This window comes from Tinamus guttatus, unplaced genomic scaffold (assembly GCF_059628265.1).
Source record: "Tinamus guttatus ecotype Peru unplaced genomic scaffold, ASM5962826v1 Tinamus_guttatus_pri_ptg000530l, whole genome shotgun sequence".
NCBI lineage: Eukaryota > Metazoa > Chordata > Aves > Tinamiformes > Tinamidae > Tinamus > Tinamus guttatus.
The window spans coordinates 5,803,064-5,824,925 of NW_028289064.1; the positions used below are offsets into that span (position 1 = coordinate 5,803,064).

Here is a 21,862-nt window from a genome sequence, read left to right on the forward strand (position 1 = left end):
CAGGGCTCAACAATATGGCAACATAAGACAGTTAAGGCCTAAGTGCTTTTAGAACTGAAGAAAAACGCTCTTCTAGTGAGGAGGGTTTCTACTGCATTTTACAGTAAGATCAAATGCCTCCACTGTTTTGTTCCTTCACATGGTTGGCCAATCTACAGTAGTCGATAGCAGTTAAATAGGAAAGAATTTATATCAAGCTTTAAAATATTGCTTCCAGTCTCCATGCTGCAAGGCTCCCGGTTTCCTCACACTTCTGTCCTCTTGCAGAGTTTGGTCATGCCCCTATGGCCCCGGGTGGGAGTGCGAATGGGAACTGTGCCGCTGCCTCCTGACACGGTGTACCCCGGCCCAGGCACCTCTCCTTCGGTGGGCATCCGCCACGGGTTGACAGAAGCTTTGACCTGTGTGAGGGTTGGAGGTTCTCGTACAAGCGGTACAGCCCGTCTGCAGCACCGCTCGGCGCTCGCTTTCATGTGTTCATTTCACTTTTCTGCACTGTCACCCCAGGACTCAAACACACTAGCACCACATTTCATGCATCTGCAACAGATTGGATTGAAAATTCAACTGAAGTTTAATTAGCTTCTTTTTTAAATACTATTCTGCTACTGATTTTTCTCAAATTACTTTTTACAGTCTTTTGAAAAATATATTATTATTTTTTAGTTCCTTCACTAGCTATTGCTAGGCTTTTTCACACTAGCATCTTCTCAAGTGACTTGGCAATACATAAAAAGAACTCCAGGTCTGGTCCTTTAGACTGCTGAGGTTGGGGGAAGGGAGAGGCATATCCATCCTTCAAGATTCAAATAATTTTCATTAAGATTACAGAAAATTCTCCAGGGAGCCAGCAAAATACAGCTTTTCAATATCTTTTGTAGTTATATGTCCTTTTTAGGTGTGTACAGATGCAGCTCTGTTTCATTTCACATAGAAGGAATCCAGCTGAGAACACATTTTGTTATAACTCCAGATGATGTTCAAGAGGGTAAAAGACTCATTTTTCTCAGGCAGTCACAAAACAAGCTGCAGTAAACCAGCAAACCAGCATTCAGTCCTCTCTCTCCTGCATTATGCAGATGAACCTAAATTACCTGTGAAGCAGTTTCAAAATCAGTTTAAAAAATAAACACATGAAAAAAAAAAGGACACTACTGGACTTTTTCATCTTTCATCTTTAGGTTTTTTAATCTCTTAAAAACTGCTGCTTAGGTCAGAGTAGTTAAAATATTTTAATACAGCTGCTCAAGCAATAGTCCATTATAAGTGAAACAGCAAATTTAACAAATAATCAATTGGACAGCTATACTAGCATGAACACAAAATCAGGTTCTAAAGAAAAAGAATTGTGGTAGTTGGCTTTTCTTTAGGCCTAAGATCGCAGTGCATGACCTCATGATCATTGGAGTCAGTGGCAAAATTTTAGCAGATTTTGTGACTAGTAGGTCATGCCTGGGGGAAAAAAAAAAAAGATGGAAAAATAAGGAAATGATCCAAACTGCAGCTCCACACCTCAGAATGAAAGCCAAGTTTCGCACCCTTGCTGTCAGATGGGGACATGCATCACAGGCACAGCCATAACTTCTGAAATAGCAATTTCTTAAAACACTGTCATCAAAATGCTTCGTTTTCTCCACTTTAACCCAGAGAATTACCACAAGAAAATGAATTAAGGTCAGCCACGCATTGATCAGCTCAGTAAACAGTAATAACACTCAGCACTCATATGGCAGCTTTCAGCTTCAAAGCACTAATGAAGCCTCCCTCTGCCCCCTGCGATGCCGGCAGCAGCAGGAGGGCCTCCCCACATCTCGCCCAAGCAGTGGCACCGTGGCTGGATGGGACCCACAGCTCCCGCAGCCTGACGTGTTGGCTGGGCAGCGATGGGGAGCCAGCCCTGCAGGTAAGGCCAGCCTGGTGCCAGCTCCATCTCCACGGCCATGAGCACAGGCCCTGCCCTCTTCCTGCTCTCCTGGAAGCTGCCCCATGTTCTGGTGTGCCCCAAGCCCTTGCAGTCCTCACGGAGAAGCTAGGGTAGGATTTGCTCTGGAGTGACTGAACAGAGGACAGTTTCATACTGCCACACAGCTGACAGACTTGGTGAAGTTATTCTCCTTGCCGTTCCCAGGGAGCAAGGCTGTGTGTAGGAATCACGAGGCAGCGTCACGCTGGCATGAGCAGCAGCACCACCACCACCACAGACCAGGCGCAAGTGCCTGGCCCCACGGCAGCAGCAGACATGATGACAAGCCCCCCAGAGCTCTAGACGACCACTCCAAAAGGAGACATTACTCACCACTGAGACAGAAACATGCAGCTCCCCACGTACTCACTTCCCAAAGCAGGTAACTGCTGCACCACCAGTGTGTCGCCAGTTCTTCCAAGTGCCCTTTCTGACTCATCCTCTGCAGAGCGGGTGATGCAGAGCTCAAGCCAGTCTCTCAAAGTTTTGAAAATATTTCCTACTGTCCTCCCATCTAAAACTGGAAATTTATCCTCCCATTTTTTTGCTGGAGGAAAAAAAAAGTCATTTCATCACTTCTGTTTTGTTCCCAGCAAGAAGCAGGACTGTTCCTGGTGAGGTGACATTGATCCAAGGCCTGATTCTCACCACAGTGGGAATCAGGTGGGATTTGGCAGACCCTCATGGAAATTAGTACCATAAAACTGGTATTAATGGGCAGAAGATGTGGAATGACCTGCTCTCCCAAAGCCAAAAAGCAGTAAAGATGCTTTACAGGGGAAAGTCTTGTGAAAGTAAGGCTAGAATATATTATGGTCTCAACTGACCATGCTTGTAAGGACATCTGTGTGTGTGTGTGTGTGTATACATACATATATATACATATACACATTTATGGGGAGGGGTTATACAAATGTCAGAGCAGATTACAAATAGGAGCTGTTCTTTCCCAATTTTATACATGACTTGAATCATAAGAAATGAACTTACCTCAGTAAACTATCTTCCCTCTTTGTTTATATTAAACCTAGTACATACATCATTTTTGATCCTCTACTGATTTCCAGTGTTGGGGCTCATTTTCTGCGACTTGAGAAATTATGCTATATATCTTTGTAATTCATTGAACTAACCAGCATTTATTTTAATTTAGTAAGGAAACCTTTGGCTGGGTGTGACCAAATAAATACTCTGTCTAAACCAACACCATGTACAAGGCTATAAACCTGTCTCAGAGCTCTAATGATATTGCAAATAAATGAAGCTTCAGTCTTCTCATAAACATAATTCCACGAGACATATACATTGCCTTTTTTTCAATAGACTAAAACATAATTATAGCACTGTTGGGCAACAAAGGCTCAATCTTGGTAAAAATCCAACCTTCCAGGCTGACAATTGCTTTAGCATGCATAGAAAACATCAGACATATGATGACAATGATCAGAAAATATGACAATAGCAATGAAACACATCACAAGTCTGGATGACTGAAGATAAAGCTTCTTTGGGAACAAAGGGCACAAATCTTGCCACAAGGTTAGGAAGAGTTTTGCCACTGATTTTGATGCAGAAATAATCAAGAACTTAGATTTAAAGTAAGAAATCTAACAGGGTATCTCCCCTGCACATTTTTATGATGAAAGGAATGGCCAAAGTTAAACTGAGTACCTATGACTCAACTCAAACTGGAGATAGGAATTAGTCACAAATGTATTTCTTATCAAGGAAGAAAAAAGCTGCCAAAATCTTTGTGGAAATCTGTTGGCGACTTTGGTACCTCCCCATAGTTCCTGCCTACAGCCTGCTAGTTTCCAACACTGAACACAACTAGTTTCTACTACAGACAGCAAATTTGATGGTGCTCAACTCTTCAGGAAGCACCCAGCTACCTCGTGATCAGACCTCTGTGTGGAAGAGAACACAGACCACTAAGGACCATGATTCACCCAAGTGAGAGCAGCTCCCTGTGAAGGATGGCACAGTTCAGTAATAGCTTTCTTGGTATGAAAAGCATTCTCATCACTAAAATATGCTTTAGTACTGCTTATATGTATTTCTAATTCAATCTTTTATGCAATATCTTGAACTATGGTACAACGGTAATAACATAATTAGTATTTTCACTAGCTAAATTATAGCGTTGACTGCAGAATATAGCATAGTAGCATCAATATTAAGCATTAGAGAAAAATGACATCAATAGTTTTAGTACAGTCATGAGAGACATTGTAATTTCCTCTTTCTCTTGGATTCCTTCAAATTTTATCAGATGAGAAAACTCACACAATCCACAGCCTTTTTAGTTCAATTCAAATTATGAAAATCAGCTTCTCAAAGATTTCTTAGGTACAATTTGAAAGTTCTTGAATAATTTTCATTTCTGAACATGGTATTAGTTATAAAGAAGTGAAAACCTGCTGTATCTGTCTCTCTCACCTGAATTAAGCCCTCCAGCACGTCTGTAAGTTAATAGAGGAGTATAACAGATAACTCACAGCTAAGAAGAGAATATATACAGTGATGAAATCGTCATCCAAGCCCATAAAGGGAATCTTATGTCAGTGCAAGTGACTGGCTTTACAGTCTAGGGCTAGTCCATACTTCCTTGCTACCCTGTCCACACAGTGAGATCTAAAACTGAAGCAAGTGAGATACGCAACCCCAAGCAGCCCTTCGGACAGGTAGAGGCGTGATGGGACTGCAGGCAGCCACCTCTCTGCGCTCAAAAACCAGAGGGCTCTAATTAATCCTCCCTGTCTGTGGAATTCAACCCCTCTAGACCAAATCAGGAACAGTGGGGATCTGCCAGCACCCCATCCACCTCCTAATGACAGTAACTTCATGCTTTGCTTTGTGAGATTCATTTCCTCCTTCATCATTTCCATTCACTTGCTTCTACATTTTGTTTGTTTCTTAAAATGAAGATCTCTGGCATATTGATTGCTTCAGGTAAGATAAAGCAATCTCTTGGTAAATCCCTGGAAACGCAGACCAGATCATACATGTGACCATTGAACTTCTTGAATTTCCTCTAGGTAGAAGCTCTTAGGTTCTGGTGGGTCTGATAAAGAAGGGAGCTTTTGTACGCCATTTAATTCATCCGCTGAAGGGAAAAATTATGAATTCGCTTGTTCCTTCAAGGCCCTAGCTTACACCTGTAGATATAACAGCATATGAAGTAACATAGACAAAAATCATGTCTTGGGGCCCTCAGAGAGGATCTGCAAAGCCTTGAATGCAAAAGCCTCCATGCTAGAGTCAAAGGAACTGATAAAATGATCTTTCTGCTTAAATCTACTTCTGCTCTCAAGGCCAAAGTGCTGGTTTACTTTTAGTTTGTGTGCCTACTCTGTGAGAAGAACTCTAACTTGAAACTCTTCCCCATCCTTCAGCTAAGAGGGAGAAATGCAGGCACTGTTGGGTGGTAAGGTGAGACAGACATCCAAAGGTATCAGGCTCAGCTCCAAAATGAGTCTGTTCTTCATTATCCCTAGTACCGCAGCCACAAAATAGCATGAAAACAGCATTTACACAATGAATTAAAATGCAAATCTATATTTTATTCTATGAAATTGAGACAAACGACACATAGCTGCAGCTTGCCAAAGTAGCAATTACAGACATTAATCTAGTTTTAGACGATGGCTTAAGCCAAACAAGGGATGAGATAGGAACACTCTGCATCAGACCTAGTGAAACACTACAGAGGAAAAAGTAACGCTGGCCCTAGCAGTGCAAGTCTAAATACGAATCCATGCTCAAGCTGCTGCTGAGGCCGGCGCAGACCCGCACTGCCCTGCGCAGGCTCCGGGGACGCTCCAGCCCCAGGGCCTGCGTGATGCCCCGCAGCAGCCCGGGGGTCTCTGAGCGTGGGTGAGAGGGCCTGGCACGTCACCGATGGGATGTGCTCCCTCCTGGAGAGGGCCCTGTGACAGGAGGCCAAACGCTTCCGTTGGCCTAGGAATAAACTGCATAATGGCTATAAAGACATATTTATGCTAGGTCTGGTTTAGAGGGCATGCTGCACAATCAGATCACTTTGAAGATTTGCCTGGTGCAATCATTGCCTTTGTTGGGAGTCAGAAAGAGGTTGAAAAGACTGTGAACAGACTGTTTAGGCACTGATACTTAACCCTGTGGAATCCTCACAGGGTAGCGCAGTTTGGCACAGCGGGAGCGCATCCGCCGGGGCCTGCAGCCTCTTGGCTCCCTCCACACAAAACGTGCACGTTAGCGACGTGTGTGTGCAGCCCCCGAGCACACGGGGCAGCTGTGAGCGCACAGCTACGTGCCCTACCCTGCCTCCCCTCTGCACCACAACTGCCCCAGCCCTGGACAGCATTTCTGCTCTCCTAGGGGAAATAAAGGCTTCAGCTCCTGTCAAATTCTCGGGAAGTCCTTGCATTACAGTCTCCATTAGAAATGGGTAGGATTTCATTTTTACGTATGCATAATGCCTGTGCAAAAATTCATTGGGCATCAAGCCTAGTGAAAAGTGTTCTTCCACTAGTGCCCTAGCATTAATAGCATCGGAATATGAAAGCCAAAAGGGAAAACATTTGGTTCAAGTTAGTTCCAAGAGTTCATTCTGGTGTGGGCTAAGGGAAGAACCCAGCAGAAATGGTTTCTATAGCAGCATTCATGACACCAACAGTCCCCACTGCAGTTAGGACTCCACACAGCCAGACATGCTGCATCCCCTGCTCCTCCTGCACAGCAGCTGAGAGCACCAAGGACCTCACAGCAGGAGCTCAGGCCCCTGGGGAATTAAGCCTTAGCACAAGATAGCCCATCAAGGCTTTTGTAAACTGTTGAAGATGCTGACAAGAATAAAAGAAAATAGTAATTTAGAATTTGGCAGAGAAAACCCACTCTAAATCATTTCCAACTGCTGTAAGTCTTTGCTCCTGTTTTACAAGTAATAGAAGAGACTGTTTTATAACCTTGCTCATTTAATACATTTAAGAAAGTAAGACAAATTTCTTTCCTGTAGAGGTTTTCAAATATCATCTTCCCACTGTGGTAGCCATATTTCAGCATCCCATTCCAAAAACCTTGTTTATTACTCTTTGGAGGAAAAAAAAAGTCACATATTAAGAAGATAAAAATGGTTAGAAGAACAACAACAAAAAAAAAGTAGGTGACAATATCATATTAATGAATACTAGTAAGGTATATGTTGCTCTCTCCTACTATGGTACATCAGAGGAATAAGTAGAATGTAGAAGTCTTTTCACATTATACAACAGGACAAAAGTATTCCCAGAATATCCTACAGAGAAGCAAGAGTTAGTACCTCCAATACGCTCCAGGTATGTGTGGTCTGCAAGTTCAAAACTGTCCGAGTTCCAGATGGGTTTGAACTCAGTTCTGCAGCAATTCCTCTTCTTGAAGAGAACAGGACAACCTTAGTCTCAACACACAAATCAGTGGGAGTCAAGTATCTTCAGCTTTACTCTCTGTTTAAAAGTTTGCTAACAGTGTCCCTGCAGCTGAGCAATTCTTGCCTCTTCCTGAGCCCCACTGAGCCAAGTGGGGCAGCATCCCGCAGGGTCCTGCCGTGGTGCCCCTGGAAGCCCCGGGTTCACCCTTTCCCTTCCAAGAGGGACAGAGATATATACACCCAACCACACATTGCTCCATCCCTCCACAGTGAATCCTGCCTTAATGATGAGGACTTGTGCAGATGTCTTATCCTTAACACCAATGTCTCATGCAGAATATGTTCTTTTTGTCACAATCAGATCTCATTGCTTTTTTATTTTGTAGTTATGCACATGTTTGGAAATGCAAAATCAAACCACTTTCTGAAAGACAGTGGTAGGAGATATCTCAGGACGGAATGAATTTCACAGTTAGAAAAAGCACTTTTTCCCCTCACCAAGGTGGGGAAGCTCTGATCAATACACAAAGGCAAAAGGAGAAAATGGATAAAGTATTGAGAAGGCTAAAATTTGAATGAGATAATCACAAACATTTCTTGTAGAAGGAGAATGAAATGACTTGATTCTACAAAGTTACTGTGATAAACCATCGCCCCCGCCTGAAATTCCAGATACATACTGTAGTAATTGGTAGCGATGTTAGAAGAAAACAAAAAGGAGTAAGAAATTATAATAACTTTATAAAGAACAAAGTATATCTTTCTGGAAGTGCTGAGGTCTTTCAGTGGATCACACAGTAGAATGAGATTTCACAATCTAGGAAGAGTTTTAACAGTTATATTTGAATTGTGGTCATAAAAGCATAAATGTGAAATACAGCTCTAATAAAAAAATCAAAGTTTATAAAACTGGTTGATAACTTTCCACCCTTTCCAGAAGAATCTCGGAATATCCAGGCGAATAATACCTGAAAGAGAAATGTTTTTTGGGCATTAGACTACAAAACGTGTCCTGTGCTAAGTAATGAAACTCTATTTATATTTGTATTGATTAGAAAAAAAAATCCAAGCATTAAACATTGGTCAAGGAATTCTGTACTTACTCCCCAGCAGTGCTTAAAATCTGCTTTTCACCTTATGTTATTATTTATAGATAAAAGTCAAGATTTCAAAAAATGCTTAGCTTCCTTTAGGGCATGTAGATATCTGGATAGTTTTTGGATAGCCTAAGCAACTAACAGCATTGTCTTTATTGGGAAATGTTGATGTTAAGTTCTTGAGAAACTATGGCCTTTAACATAACAGCCTGAACACATGCATGAATGTGGAGCCATAGGCTGCCGGGGGAGAGTATTCTCGCACTGCCCATGAAATACAGGCACACAGCACAAACATGAAGCTCATATCAATGCAAGTAACATTGATTCTGGAACAAAATTCTACTACAATCACCTTCTTTCTCTAATGCTAGCTCACTGTGGAGATTTGCAATAGATTTTCTCTAGGGCAGAGCCCTATGGTGCCATTACTGACTGGCTGCCACCCAGCTGGGTTTCCAAATGGACCAGCTGTGGGCTTCCAACACACCAATGTCAGCAAAGCTGTATTTAGTTTTTGTTTTCCAGGTTAAACAGAGTACCTGAAATTTATTGCTGTTTTATTCTAAAAATATACATCACACTATAGTCCTGCTTTTGCAGGCATGTAAGTTGTCATCTCTGAATGCTGGAAGCTTTAACTATAAAGAGAAACACTTCCACACAATGCATGCCTAAAACGTATTTAAACAGAAATCCCTGATGTTTTCACATTAAGGAAGACCCTTTCTTCTTGGTGATTTTCATTTTCTGGAGGATTATGGTTTCTGCATAATGTATTTCTTTTTAAAACTACTACTAGTTGGTTGTAAAGCTAACTTTTCAATGCATTGTTATTATCCTGAGTCTGCTAAGAGTCTGAAACAACAGTTCTCCAGGACAAATCCAGAGCTGGAGTTTATTACAGCAGCTTTGCCTCAGGGAGCGGAACCAACATCATTCTACCACACACAGGAGATGCTTGAAGGGGTCTTTTTTTTTATTACATCACAACCTATTTGAGTAACTTTGTTTTGTTTACAGAAAAAAAAAAAAGCATCTGTACCACAGATAAACATTAATTATATCCAGAAAAGTGTAAGCAAATGTCCCTTTTCCCTCTGAAGTATCCCTATTTGCAGCTGCAGAATAAAGTTTCTTTATGATTTTGCTTTTGTCCGTTCAACAGCTTTGACTGACTTATTTTTATGGAGACAAATAGGGCTTCATTTTGCATGACTGAGTTCGTGGCTACTATTAGCTAAAGAACTCCTGCTACAATTAAAAATGATAATGCAGAATTTCAGAGCCTGTAGAGGGAGTGCAAGAGTACAACATGCTTCTGAGGTGTTGATGGAAGTAAGGACTGGTAAATGGGTATCTAGAATCCAGAAGGACATTTCTCTCATTATTACAATTTAGGATGGTGACATTTTGACTGTAAGCTATTTAATAGTGCTTCTGTATTCATTAAGGGCAAAGTTCACCTTGGTGCAGACAGCTGGTGTATGGTCCTTTTATATAACACTTAAGCCTCATGATGAGGCTGGGGGCAGGGGGAGGAAGGGCAGCTGGGGCAGAGCAACCGCACAGCAGAGCCCCTGGATGCTCTGCTCAGGAAGAGCCTCCAAATGCGCTATTTGTATCGGCTCTTTAGGGAGGTCAAGGATGCAACCAAAGATCCATGAGCACCTGTATTTTGTGGCCTGGGAAGCCCACAGATAAGCAACTGTGAAAGGGTAACCTTCCCCCAAACCTTCACAGTTATGAGCAAGGTTGTGCTGAAGCCCCATGGTCTGTCTGAACAGAACGGGACTGGCTTCCCTTCCAGGCTCCCTGCAAGAGCCTGATATAGGGCTTTGTTTAGAGACAAAGAAATTTGATCCCAAGACAATTAAAAAGCAGAAAGTGTTCAAAAGTACATATCTAACTTTTGTGGTTAGTGCTGCAGTTACTAAAGGGGCAGCTAACCAAAGGTTACACTGCTTAATAAAAGCAAAATTCACATAAAGAGTTAATCTTGTACATTAATTGCTTGCTTTCTGATGCTCCTGTGAAGAACATCTAACAATGCTGTAAACATGAGCCGTTTAGACTTTCCATACCTCACTATTTCCTCTGGATAGCAGTTGTTAATGGCATTGATGTACTCCTGAAGAAGTGACCCAGGCTCCGCTTTAATCTCTTGAACCTTTTTAAGACCACCGGTCGTCACAAAGAGACGCCGCGCTTTGCTGTCATGGGGCAGCACCTATACACAAAGAAATACATCATAAAAACATGATTTTTTAAAAGGAATCTTTGTGCTACTAGACTCAAATATTGTTTATTTGTTTTCAATTCAGAGGACAGATAAAATGAAACACATCGTAGGTGCAACTTCTGTAATGACTATTATATTTTCACATGCAGTTGGGCAGAAAAAAAAAGAAAACATAAACCAGCCCTTTATTGTTTTAACATAATTTAACATACACTTTAATACATAACACATATTAAAATATTGAATTGAATATTTATATTTATGTAAATAATATTTCTTAAATCATTTTTACAAAGAGAATATGATTGCAGAGATTAAATAGATAATAAAAACACAATATGAACATGGAATAACAACAGCATCTGTTCCACTTAAACCAAGTTATTCAGGTCTTTTATGTCAATTCCCACAGTTTAATTGTGGAGCAGAATTTTATATCATCATAATGATCTAGTATAGATTATTGCATGAAAACAATACTGAGAATTCTTGCAAGTGAACAATGCAGCCTTGAGGCATTACATGCTACTATTAAATTCCTAGATATTAAAATCACACAGCACACTGTGTAGCCATGGAAGCCTTCTGCAAACACACACATCCGCACACCCGGAGCAGACCCGAGAAGTTTGTGCAGCCAAGGGGGATGAGAAGCAGAAGCGACCAGACAATGCGCGCGGCGCTCCCGGCGCGACGCCAACGCGCCGTTGTGTCCGGAGGACACGGGAGGAGGCGGGGGTGGGCCGGGCCGGCGCGATGACAACACGGAGTCCGCAGGCCCACGGGCTGCGATCGCATAAAAGAGATAATGCAAGATATCAGCTGTGTCTAGAACAAAAAACGTAGATGGGTTTAAAACCAACTCTGAGAGTTATGTGCTGCGTAGGCAAAAACACTCTGTAAGCGTTCAGACTGGGTGGACAAATTAAGTCATAAATTTGACTGGGTCTATGGGTGAAACAGCCTTCAGGGTGGACTGGACTGCCTAAAAGGATGGATGAAGGGAAGGACAACTGTCCTGTCATGGGTATCAGCCAACAGTCTTAATTTCCCTGGCACCTCCAGGCTGCACAAAATTGAGCAGCAGGTAAAGAAACCCAGGGGCGTGCGGAGCCCTCTCCATGAGGCACGCGCCACATGAGGGCCTTTCCGTGCTGGGACCTGGAAAAACAGCTGTTTCCACACACCTCCCATGGCAGGAGCTGCCAAGGAGGCACCAGCAGCGGCAGCACCCGGCCCTTCCAGTTACTCAGTGCTCAACTCATGGATGCTCCCAGTCAGCACACAGGAGCAGAACGCTCTGGGTTCTGAACAAATCGCTTTGTTCAGGCTCAGCAAGAGAAGCAGACAGACCAAACTGCAGCAATTTAGTCAGGAATATAAACAGTATTGCTTTCAGATCCGTGGTAATCGGAGCGTTTCATGCAGCCATTTCCAGGAAGAACACATTACCAGGACAGCCTCACTTCCCATGCTGGTAGATTGTGCCATACAGTATGTCAGAAAAGAAAGGTCTATAGCTGAGCAGGATTCCCAGCAGCTGGTAAACATAGCAGACACCAGAAATCTCCTGATTAGTCAGCAATTCTTTTCATAATTTGAATTATCTTGGTTAAAGTGTATCACTTTCTGCATGCTGCACCCAAATAGGCAATTTGGCTAATAATAAACAATTTCAGATTTGAGAGGGATAAGAAAAGAATCGATATTCCTGCACTTCCTTCATTATTGGAACTGAAAATTATTAAGGACAGAAATGGGAAAACCTTTGCCTTACATCACTGTAAAATACCTGACTTAAGTCACTCCTGTACAGACCACTTGTACTTGGTCTAAAACAGATGTGACTTGGATTTATATGACACATTGGCTCAGCAAAAATACTTGCATGAGGCTTAGTATTCTACTCAATCCCAGAAGCAAGGAGGAAGAAAAAACCTACCTTGCTTATAAACAACTGTTTTTCCTCTGGCCAAAACGAATTATGATAAGTTCCAAATTAAAAGTATCTTGTTGTTTCAGACAAAAGAGCAGGATGGTCCAAGCTACTTCTGAAAGGAATGCTTGGGGATCCTGAGAGAACAACCACCTTTAGGGATACTTGGTGTTTGGAATGGTGTTAACTGCTTTGCTAAATGGAAAACAATTAACCTGTTACCTACCAAGCAGAGCTCATTCTTACCTTGCTGAATTGCCCAACAATATGCTTCAGAATATTGGGAGGAGCATCATGCAGCAAAGGTTCCAGTGCTGGAAGATATGTGCATTTCTGCAGGATGTTCTTTAAGGCTTTTTTAGTCTATTGATATGCAAAATAAAATTTTGCTGGTAAGACATCAACAAAACAATGAGAATTCACATTACATATCACTAAAGTCTGATCAGAAAAGCAAATTGATCAGAATTCTCAAAGAGCAATTTCTGAACAAAAACTATGATATCCATCAGGTTACTTAACAAAGAATCAATTTTCTACTTAGATTTATTAAACCTCAAAACCTACAGTGCATCGTAGACTTATTATGTTATCTACAGTCAAAGAATGGCAATTTTCCTTTTACTACAATGGAAGCAGAAGCAGGCCCTTTATGTAAATTGAAGTGCTGTAATATAATAAGAGATCTAAATCAAACCACAGTTTAAAATACCATATTTTAGAAGGGGCTTATTAGGAGAGCCTGCAGGTCTGGGATAGCAGCACAGTGCACAGCCATCCAGGAAGAGAGGGAGAGGGAGAGAGATAAGGAATTGCGTATCGGTGCCCAGATTCTGCATAAGGGACAGGATGCTGGATACTATGGGATTATAGGTCCAGCCTTGATATTTTGGTGACCACTTAAAATGACTATGCAAAAGTTGCCTTCTTATTTCACAGCTCTGGAATTTATCGCACTCCAGTGGAATGTAAAAGGGAGCAGTACAAAATGGGAAACCATATCCTGTCATATTACACTGCTAAATCAGTTCGTGTACTGCTGCACAAAAATAACAAATTCCGACTCTACCAACTTTTGTGCTAGGAAAGCCCTAGATGTGAGTTGTTCCAAGCTTCCAAGAACAGGGCCTTGATTTTTTGTTACTGTTTTATTACAATACTGTGAACAATTTTGCAAGCAGTGCAACACTTTGTACAAAAGACTATACTTCCTCAAAAGGAAAATACTTAAAAAATGGACAATTACAAGAAACTACAGCATTTCTGGGAGAAAGCAGGTCTGACATAAACTGACAGAAGAAGGAACTGAGGGACTATGCAGCTATGGCTGTGTCATATGATTTGGCAATATGCACACACATTAGGACCAGCCAGGCCTAATAAATGGTCCCAAACCTCTCAGGCCCTCCCCACCCAGGAAATTTGTCTCCGCAAGCATCAGTAAAAATGCATACCATTCAGCACTTTACAAGAACTTATACCTGTTGCTTACAACAAATACTGCATATTGCAGATATGGTGAATATACTTGCTTTCACTTGAAGATCTTCTGAACTGCGTGTGTCCATATACATGGAAAGCAGGGTGGGTAACACGTTTGCTACTGCCACGGCACGTGCATGCTCAGGAGTGTGCCTGCCAATCTGGCCCAAGGCCCAAGCAGCTGCTGCCTTAATATGATCTTCATTTTCTTCTATCAAACAAGCACACAGTGGTGGTATTCCCTGTAGTATTCATCAGAAACACAACCTTCACAAATCCAGATCAGGGAAGGACAACTTTAAACTGACACAGATCTTTAGAAAATGTTTCTCTATTTACACTCTTCCTCTAGAACAACCTGTAAGAGATCATATGCTAGTGCTGTCTTTTTTTTTTTAACATCATGACCAGCAAGAATTTTAATAGTCTTTTCAAACCCAGTTGAAAGACAGATTGAAAGACAGTTGAAACACAAATTCAATACTCCAAGTCAGAAGGCAGTTTGAGCCAGCACAGCAAGGTTAAAGGTTCGAAGGAATACATGACACAATTCAGGCTGTATTGAGAGTAAAGGTTTTGGCTTTGTCACACAGAAAATACACCAATTCTAGTGCTTATGAAGCTATAAAAGAGGTCTAAGATCAGAAGGGCTCAATCATTAAATTATCTAACTCTTTTTTAATGCCATTATCCACAGCACTAAATTTCACCTCACAAACCCTTTCTTGAATACAGCAACTCATGTTGGCTCATCCAATAACTTTCAGAAAGACTTGTTTGGGAGACCTCAGGGGATATTTCACTTTCTTCCATCTGTAACGGAAGTTCTGCTGGTTCCACATCAGAGTCTTTATCCTTTCTCCACAGGACTATAGAGCCATTGATGGCTGGTATTTTACATCCAGAAGGTACTTAAACAGGAGCCGTTTCACAATAGTTTAGGTACAGTAACCCTAACTAGAAGACGGTTTTCATCCCCTGCATCATTTTTGAGTCTTTTCTACACCCTCTTCAGTTTTTTTCAGGATTATTTTCAAACACAGGAAGATAAGGGTACACAGTATCCCACTGTGGTATCACTAGTACTAACGATAGATTAACCTCTCTCTTCTATTAATATTTCATCATCCACTCTTTAATACATCAAAGGACTGAACTGTCATTTTTGCCACAGCTCTGCAGCACAAGACTACTGAAGTGGGGGGTTCATTTTGACTCCCTCCCCCAAACAGTTTCCCCAGTTCATCCTTTCAGGATACAGTACATCTCTACTCCAAATTAACTATGTCTTTAAAGCTTAGCCTCTCAGATGCGTGACTGCACCTGGTTACGTCAAAGCGCGTTCCTTTCAAATGGGCCCAGGGCAGGAAGACATGCCCTCGGCATTACAGCCCACCCCACAAAGCTTGGCTCCATCTGGAACAAAAATTTTAAAAACTGCAATTTGGATCTGTTTGGAGAGGCGGAGGCATTTATAACAATCTTGATATGAAATATGAAATTCATGAGAGTTTACATGCAGGCCTACAAATCTCTCACTGCACTTCCTTTCAGTTCTAGGTGCAACCATTAGTATTTTTCACTTTTTGTCAGTTAGGTGCCATTGTATCAACTTAATCCTATATTCATTCCATGTAATTTGAGGCATTTAACAGCGAAAGCACATTTGCTCTAGGCATCCCTATCTATTGTCAGCGAACAGACACAGGCTCCTCCAAGGAAAAGGGACCTCCAGACTGGAATGAGACAGAAGTGTCGTTCCCCAGCTTTTCAAATGCAGAAGGGGGAAGGATTTTTGATAATTTCTGCCCTTTGTGCATAATTATTAATGTTAAGTCATAGTGATTTCTAATTTTTACCTTGCATTCCTATTAGACAACATTTCTGTTCCTCAGTTTTTATTGTTTCATTGTTTCCATTCAGACAGCAAATTTAAAAAGCCTGACACAGTGTAAAAGTGGGCCAACAATGCCCAGTGAAATTACTTCCTTTCTCCTGGCATTTTGTAGTCAGCATTATTCATACCAGAATATTATGCCAGGCACTCATTTCACCTATTTCAGGTATTACAAATTCCCACCTTTCCATATTATTGCCTAGCAAATTTATTTAGATGTGAAAATGTATAGCACCAAGCTAAAATCATTTGAAAGCTTCTATCACTTGCACGACTGGATCAAACTATGATACGTTTGAGAAACCAATATTTACAAATCTTTACAAGTCTGAGTACTTCTGTTGCAAGGATATTCTAGCAGCGTGAGCAAAGTCATGCTAAGGCAATAAAAATGTGCCATTAAAAATTCTTCTTTCAAAATTGATTTTGATTTAGCCAAAATTAAACATTTTATAAGAAAACAGATCATAGAAATTCACTGATTTATTTTTTCTAGGCCGAGGATTCATCCCTTTGTGAATGGATGTTCACGAACTAACCCACCATAACATCTTACGAAGGTTTAACTTCGTAAGGACCCAGTTTGATCAGGTGTGACATACTTTCAGACATGGTAAGTGACGACATTATTAAAAAGTGCATTTATCAACAGAATGTGCATAATTCTGTCTCCAAATACTTGCTCTGCCCGTGTGAATTTGTGTCTTTTTCTGAGAATACACTGAAGAATTATAGGAAGAAGACAAAGTAAGAGCTAACCTTGGAGATGATCACTGCCATTGACAGATTCTCCGAATGAGCTGCTACGTAGCCAAGCATCATGATGCCAGGCAGCCTGACAGCCCCTCTGCAGCTGCCAATACAATCAATTATAGCAGCAACTCCACCTGCATTTACTATAAGCTGTGAAAGCTGAAAAGATAAATGAAGGAGATTAGATAGTGTGAAGTATCTACAGGCATAAAGCACTACATTACAGGAGTCTTTAACTGTATCAGCCCTGATTTACAAAATAAAGCTGGAACGAGATTGATGCATCACACTCATTGCTGGGCACCGAGTGCACCATGAAGTTCCCAGCAATGAAACTGCTTTGCTACACTGTTTGTGATCGACTTTGCAGCAAGGAAATCAGGATTCCGGATTCCTGAGGACAAATGGCATGGAATGACATATTCTCAACTCCATGAGTATCCACCAAAGAATCATGCAGTGAAAGTCTATACATGAATGACTTTAAAGATACACCTACAGGGCCATGTCTTCCTCAACACCATTGCCTACTTATTTTCTGTGCCAACACGAGGCTACCTGTGGAGGGACAGAGGGAAAGGCCCTTTCTGGCACCTGCACGCTGGATAACCTCCGCTGCTGCCTAACAGCCCTTGTGGATCCCCCCGCTGAGGTGTGAAGCCAAGAACAACTGTCAAAGCTGCTCAAAACCAGCTGGGACTGTGCCCTTTGCCATGTTAGAGCACCCTAAAAGAGATATCCAGGGAACATACTTGATGGGCAAGGAAGCTTCCCCCAGAATGTCAAACCCTAGCCTGGCTATAAATTATAATCAGGTCTATATTCTTTGATGGTGGCTCTTTAAATAAGGCTATCCTACATGTGTTTTTCTAAATGATATCACTTCTCACATCACTTGAGGGGCAGTAGTAGACTACATATAATAACAACAATGCATAAAAATTAACATGATTTCATATTGTTATCATTTCCAAGTATTTTTTTACAAAGTTTTCAATACAAAAGAAACACATTCTTGACAGAACTAAATGCACAAAGCTTAACCATTTGGAGTTTCAATCCTGTTGACTTCTGTGAACATGAAATCCACTGCAGCCTCGAAGCCACTAAAACAGGATTGTTTTATTCATGAGGCAGCCAGATGAAATTTAAAGCTATTACTTAGGAAGAACCGTTCACACCACTGCCAACCGCAGCTGCTGAGGGCCAAGTCCCACGTCTGCCCGCAGCCCCGTGCACTTCAAACCAGAGGGCTCCAGCGCAGAGCCAGTCCCTGCTGCTGGGACCGCCCGCCCTTTGCTCTCCCCCAGCTCCTGACCCCTCCGTGAGTTTTCCTGCGTGTGTGGCTGCCGAGCAGAGCCCCGCGAGCCGGAACGCTCGCAGGCCGCGGCCGGCGGCTGCGCAGGAGCGGGGTGTCCTCGCGGCCGTGCGCGCTCCGGCGAAGCCGCGCGAGGGGCGCAGGGCTCGGCTCGCGCTGCAGCGGGACGATCGCTCCGGGACCTTGCCCAGGGGGGCAGCCCGGGGCCGCGCGAGCGGCCGCTCCCCTTGCACGAGGATCCCAGGAAGATCCCGTGGAGGCGGAAGAAACGGCAGCGCAGACGTAAGGTTTAAACCCCTCGCACTCGTTAAGCTAGAAGCGTGATTTTGTGCTCAGCATTAGTGTGATCCACAACGTTATGTTGTTTGCATTTCATTCCACCGTTTCATTTAGGGTCTTTGAATTGCTTCTACAATCCGACAGATTTATATAGCTGACATAATTTAGGTTTTTCCATTTTATTTCATATTCACTTCGGCAAACATGCCCCTTTCCCATATCTCTTATTGTCAAAAAGATACAAATACTGGGACTCAGATAATGGAGTCAAGCTAATGCAAGAAACTATCAGTAGTTTAATAATAAAGTGAATTTTTGACTCTCATCATTAAAAAAAAAAATCCCTGCAGCCCAAAACATTAAAAAAGATACACACCATAGATAATTGTTAAAACATGTTCTTGTGACCTGTGAGTCAGTATGAGGACTTTCATGAGGCTTTGCTCATGATTTTTTTAAATATCTAGGGCTGACAGTACTGCCAGCTCAAAACACCTTTTCTGCACTGATATCTGATAGAATGAAGTATCCAGGTATATATTGTAAGATTCCCAATTTCTTAACACAGTTTATATTCAATACTCATCTCATAACATCAGCAAGCATTTCCACATTTTTCCAATAAATAAACCAAACAGCTATTTGCCCTCGCTTTCAAAAAACAAATGACAGAATAATCCTGTGTTTTATTTAAAGCATAAAATCTAATGATATGACCTTGTATTTGCATTTTCAAGGTTTTACCTCAGGCGTATGCTTTGCTATCTCTCTAATTAAAGTTGCACCATTTTTCTTGACATATTCATCTGAGTCCTTCAGGCATGTGAGCACAACTGGGAAAATTTCTGCTTCAACCACCAGCTCCGCGAGATCCACTGAATGCTTTGCTATTTGGCTTAGAGCTGACAGCACCTGACGCTAGTAAATAAAAATTGTTATAAAATGAACAACGTACAAACAGCCTGCAACACACACACTCCTCCTGCACACAAGAAGCTATTGCATCAAGGAAAACAAAGCAGGATAGGGAAAACAATTACAGCTATTTTACAATTCACTGAGTCAATTCATGCACGAATATAATGGCATAGAACATTCGCTGGTTCCTGAATAAAAGTTTCTCCTTTGTTTTATCCCATTCAAGCTTGCTATATAATATATATATATATGTACACACACAGCATTTAAAACTATAATTTAAAAGAATTTAGAGAAATCTACTGAAATTACGCTAAGGTGCATAGCATGAATTTTATCCAACAGACCTTATATTAAAGATTTTTATCTACTTTTTAGAAGTGGCATTTTTTATGTTGTCCTCTGTTTCTGTTAGACAGGAAAAAATATATTAAACAATTTTTTGTCAGTTAAACTAGTGATAAAATCTTCAACACAGACTATCAGATGGTACATTCTAAGACATAGCAACACATTTAGTATTAACCATTTTATTGTATAATCTGAAGTGTGTAAAACCCATTCTTGTAACTGGATTGTGCAAAATGCATTTATTTCAAATATGTTAGATAATATTAGAGGATGCGTTTTTATGCATAAGACCAAAATATTCACCTGGCACTATATAATTCTTAATAAATAAATAAATAAATTCTAAACACTTTAAAGATTAGTTTAGTTGCTCTTTACAGAGCAGCAGTTTTATCCAACAGCTAACCATTAACATGTTCAGAATCCTCTTTGTCACTAACCATGTAGTTACATTTTTATAATGTCTGAAACAAGAGCTTTCTAAATAAATACGCAGAGCAGTGCCTTTGGTTCAGTAGCAAGTAATGCCTGGCATAACTGAGATAAAAATAATAATAATTTTGAAATGTACCTTCAGTTTAGCATCAGGGTTCAGGATCATCTGAGCTAAGTGAGCGATAGCTCCTGCATCCACTACTGTCTGTGCTAACTCTGGAGAATGCTTTGAAATATCACTGAGAGTTGAAGCCGCAATCCTTTTCAAAGCAATTTCTGGCTCCTGGATACAGAGCACTAAAAGAGGAACAGCTCCCGCATCCACCACAGCTTGTGACAGTTCTGTAGGTCCAAGGAAAGTAATTAAGTGAGTATGGGTGACTGACCCTTGTGCAAGCCATTTTTCACCCTGACAGATACAGCAAAGGAAAAAGGGGAGGGTGTAGTTCACTGTCTCGACATCTGCATTTCAAATCAGCCCTCCTGGTTTCATAAACCGTGTGGACCAATCCACAACTGAAAAGAATGCAGGTCAATAGATGGACCCCCATTTACATGCACACATTTGAGGTAGATTAGGCTGAAATGGTTTGTTATTCTGTTTTCTTTTTCTTTTTTTAAAGTAAGCAGATGTCAGCTGTTTAAACCCTGGCTATTCTACGCTGATCAATAGGAAAGCATTTTATGCACGGCTAACAACAACAGAAAAGCCAAAGTACCAAAATTTTACCAACCACCTAATTAGAGAGCATTTTACCCTCTTTAAATGATAAGCAGATATTAGCATAGATCAAATGCCAAAAACAGAAATTCAGAAAACACACATAAAAGATTTTTCTTGCATAAAAGATTGGAAAAATGGAGCTTGCTGACCAAAACTAGGTTTTGATAACATATAAGGGAAAGGACAGAAGAATTCATACTTTAACGATATGAAAACGTTATCATGCAGACGGAGACAAATTAGAAATATCATCAGTGGGATATTATATGTTCGAGATTAGTACAATATCCTTAACTATCTGTACCTTAACTAAATGAAGCCAAAAGACCTGAACATATGATGAGCTGACATGGGCAAAAATTACACTATTAGAAATTCATTAGCTCTCTTCATTATATGCAGCATTAATCACAGACCCAAAAAAAGAAAAATAAAAAAAAAGAAAGAAATTACCAGATACCACAAGCAAAATTCATACTATATCCAATCTCCACTATTTTAAAATAGTGGTTCAAAGTAATAAAAATCATGTAAGATTCAATACTCTATTAGGTTCTTCATACAGTTTTGCTACACCATATTATGCATATCCATTATTATCTTCAACATTTATCTTGACTTACAATACCATGGCAACATATGGCTATTGTATTTTAAGTCTCTAACTTAGCTTTTGATTTATAGTTCATCAATAAAGAGATTTTCATACTAAGAAAAATAGATCGTACTTCATTAAATATACATAGACTAATACAGTTTTTCATGAAACCTGTATGTCATGTCATCATTAGGCTGTTAATATCCAAATAAAGTTCCTGAGCAGACCTTTTTTCAATTAGTGAATTGCAGCCACACACTGCAATACATGTAATGTCTCAAATATTTACACTGTATGTTACTTTAAATGACATATTTTAGGCAAAATATAAATATTAATTTACAAATCCCTAATAAATAATGAAGGATTTTTTTCATAAACTAATAGAAGATTAGCCCTTCAAGGTTCACTTTTCAAAAAAAACTACTTGGCTGAAAATGTAGAGTGTGCACCTCCAAACACACACAAATCATAGGAATTCAA

General features: G+C 40.8%; 1 protein-coding gene across 1 annotated transcript in view; it reads right to left on the reverse strand.

The window, feature by feature from the left end:
- Positions 1–8,167: 8,167 nt before the first annotated feature.
- Positions 8,168–21,862, reverse strand: part of SPAG6 (sperm associated antigen 6) — a 34,185-nt gene continuing 20,490 nt past the window's right edge. Inside the window, exons 5-11 of the mRNA XM_088533984.1 lie at positions 20,194–20,399; positions 19,098–19,271; positions 16,763–16,915; positions 14,157–14,348; positions 12,871–12,987; positions 10,531–10,676; positions 8,168–8,317 (exon numbers count right to left, since the gene is read on the reverse strand). Coding sequence (XP_088390110.1) covers positions 8,251–8,317; positions 10,531–10,676; positions 12,871–12,987; positions 14,157–14,348; positions 16,763–16,915; positions 19,098–19,271; positions 20,194–20,399 — 1,055 coding nt within the window. The 3' untranslated portion in view covers positions 8,168–8,250. The remainder of the gene's footprint in view (positions 8,318–10,530; positions 10,677–12,870; positions 12,988–14,156; positions 14,349–16,762; positions 16,916–19,097; positions 19,272–20,193; positions 20,400–21,862) is intronic.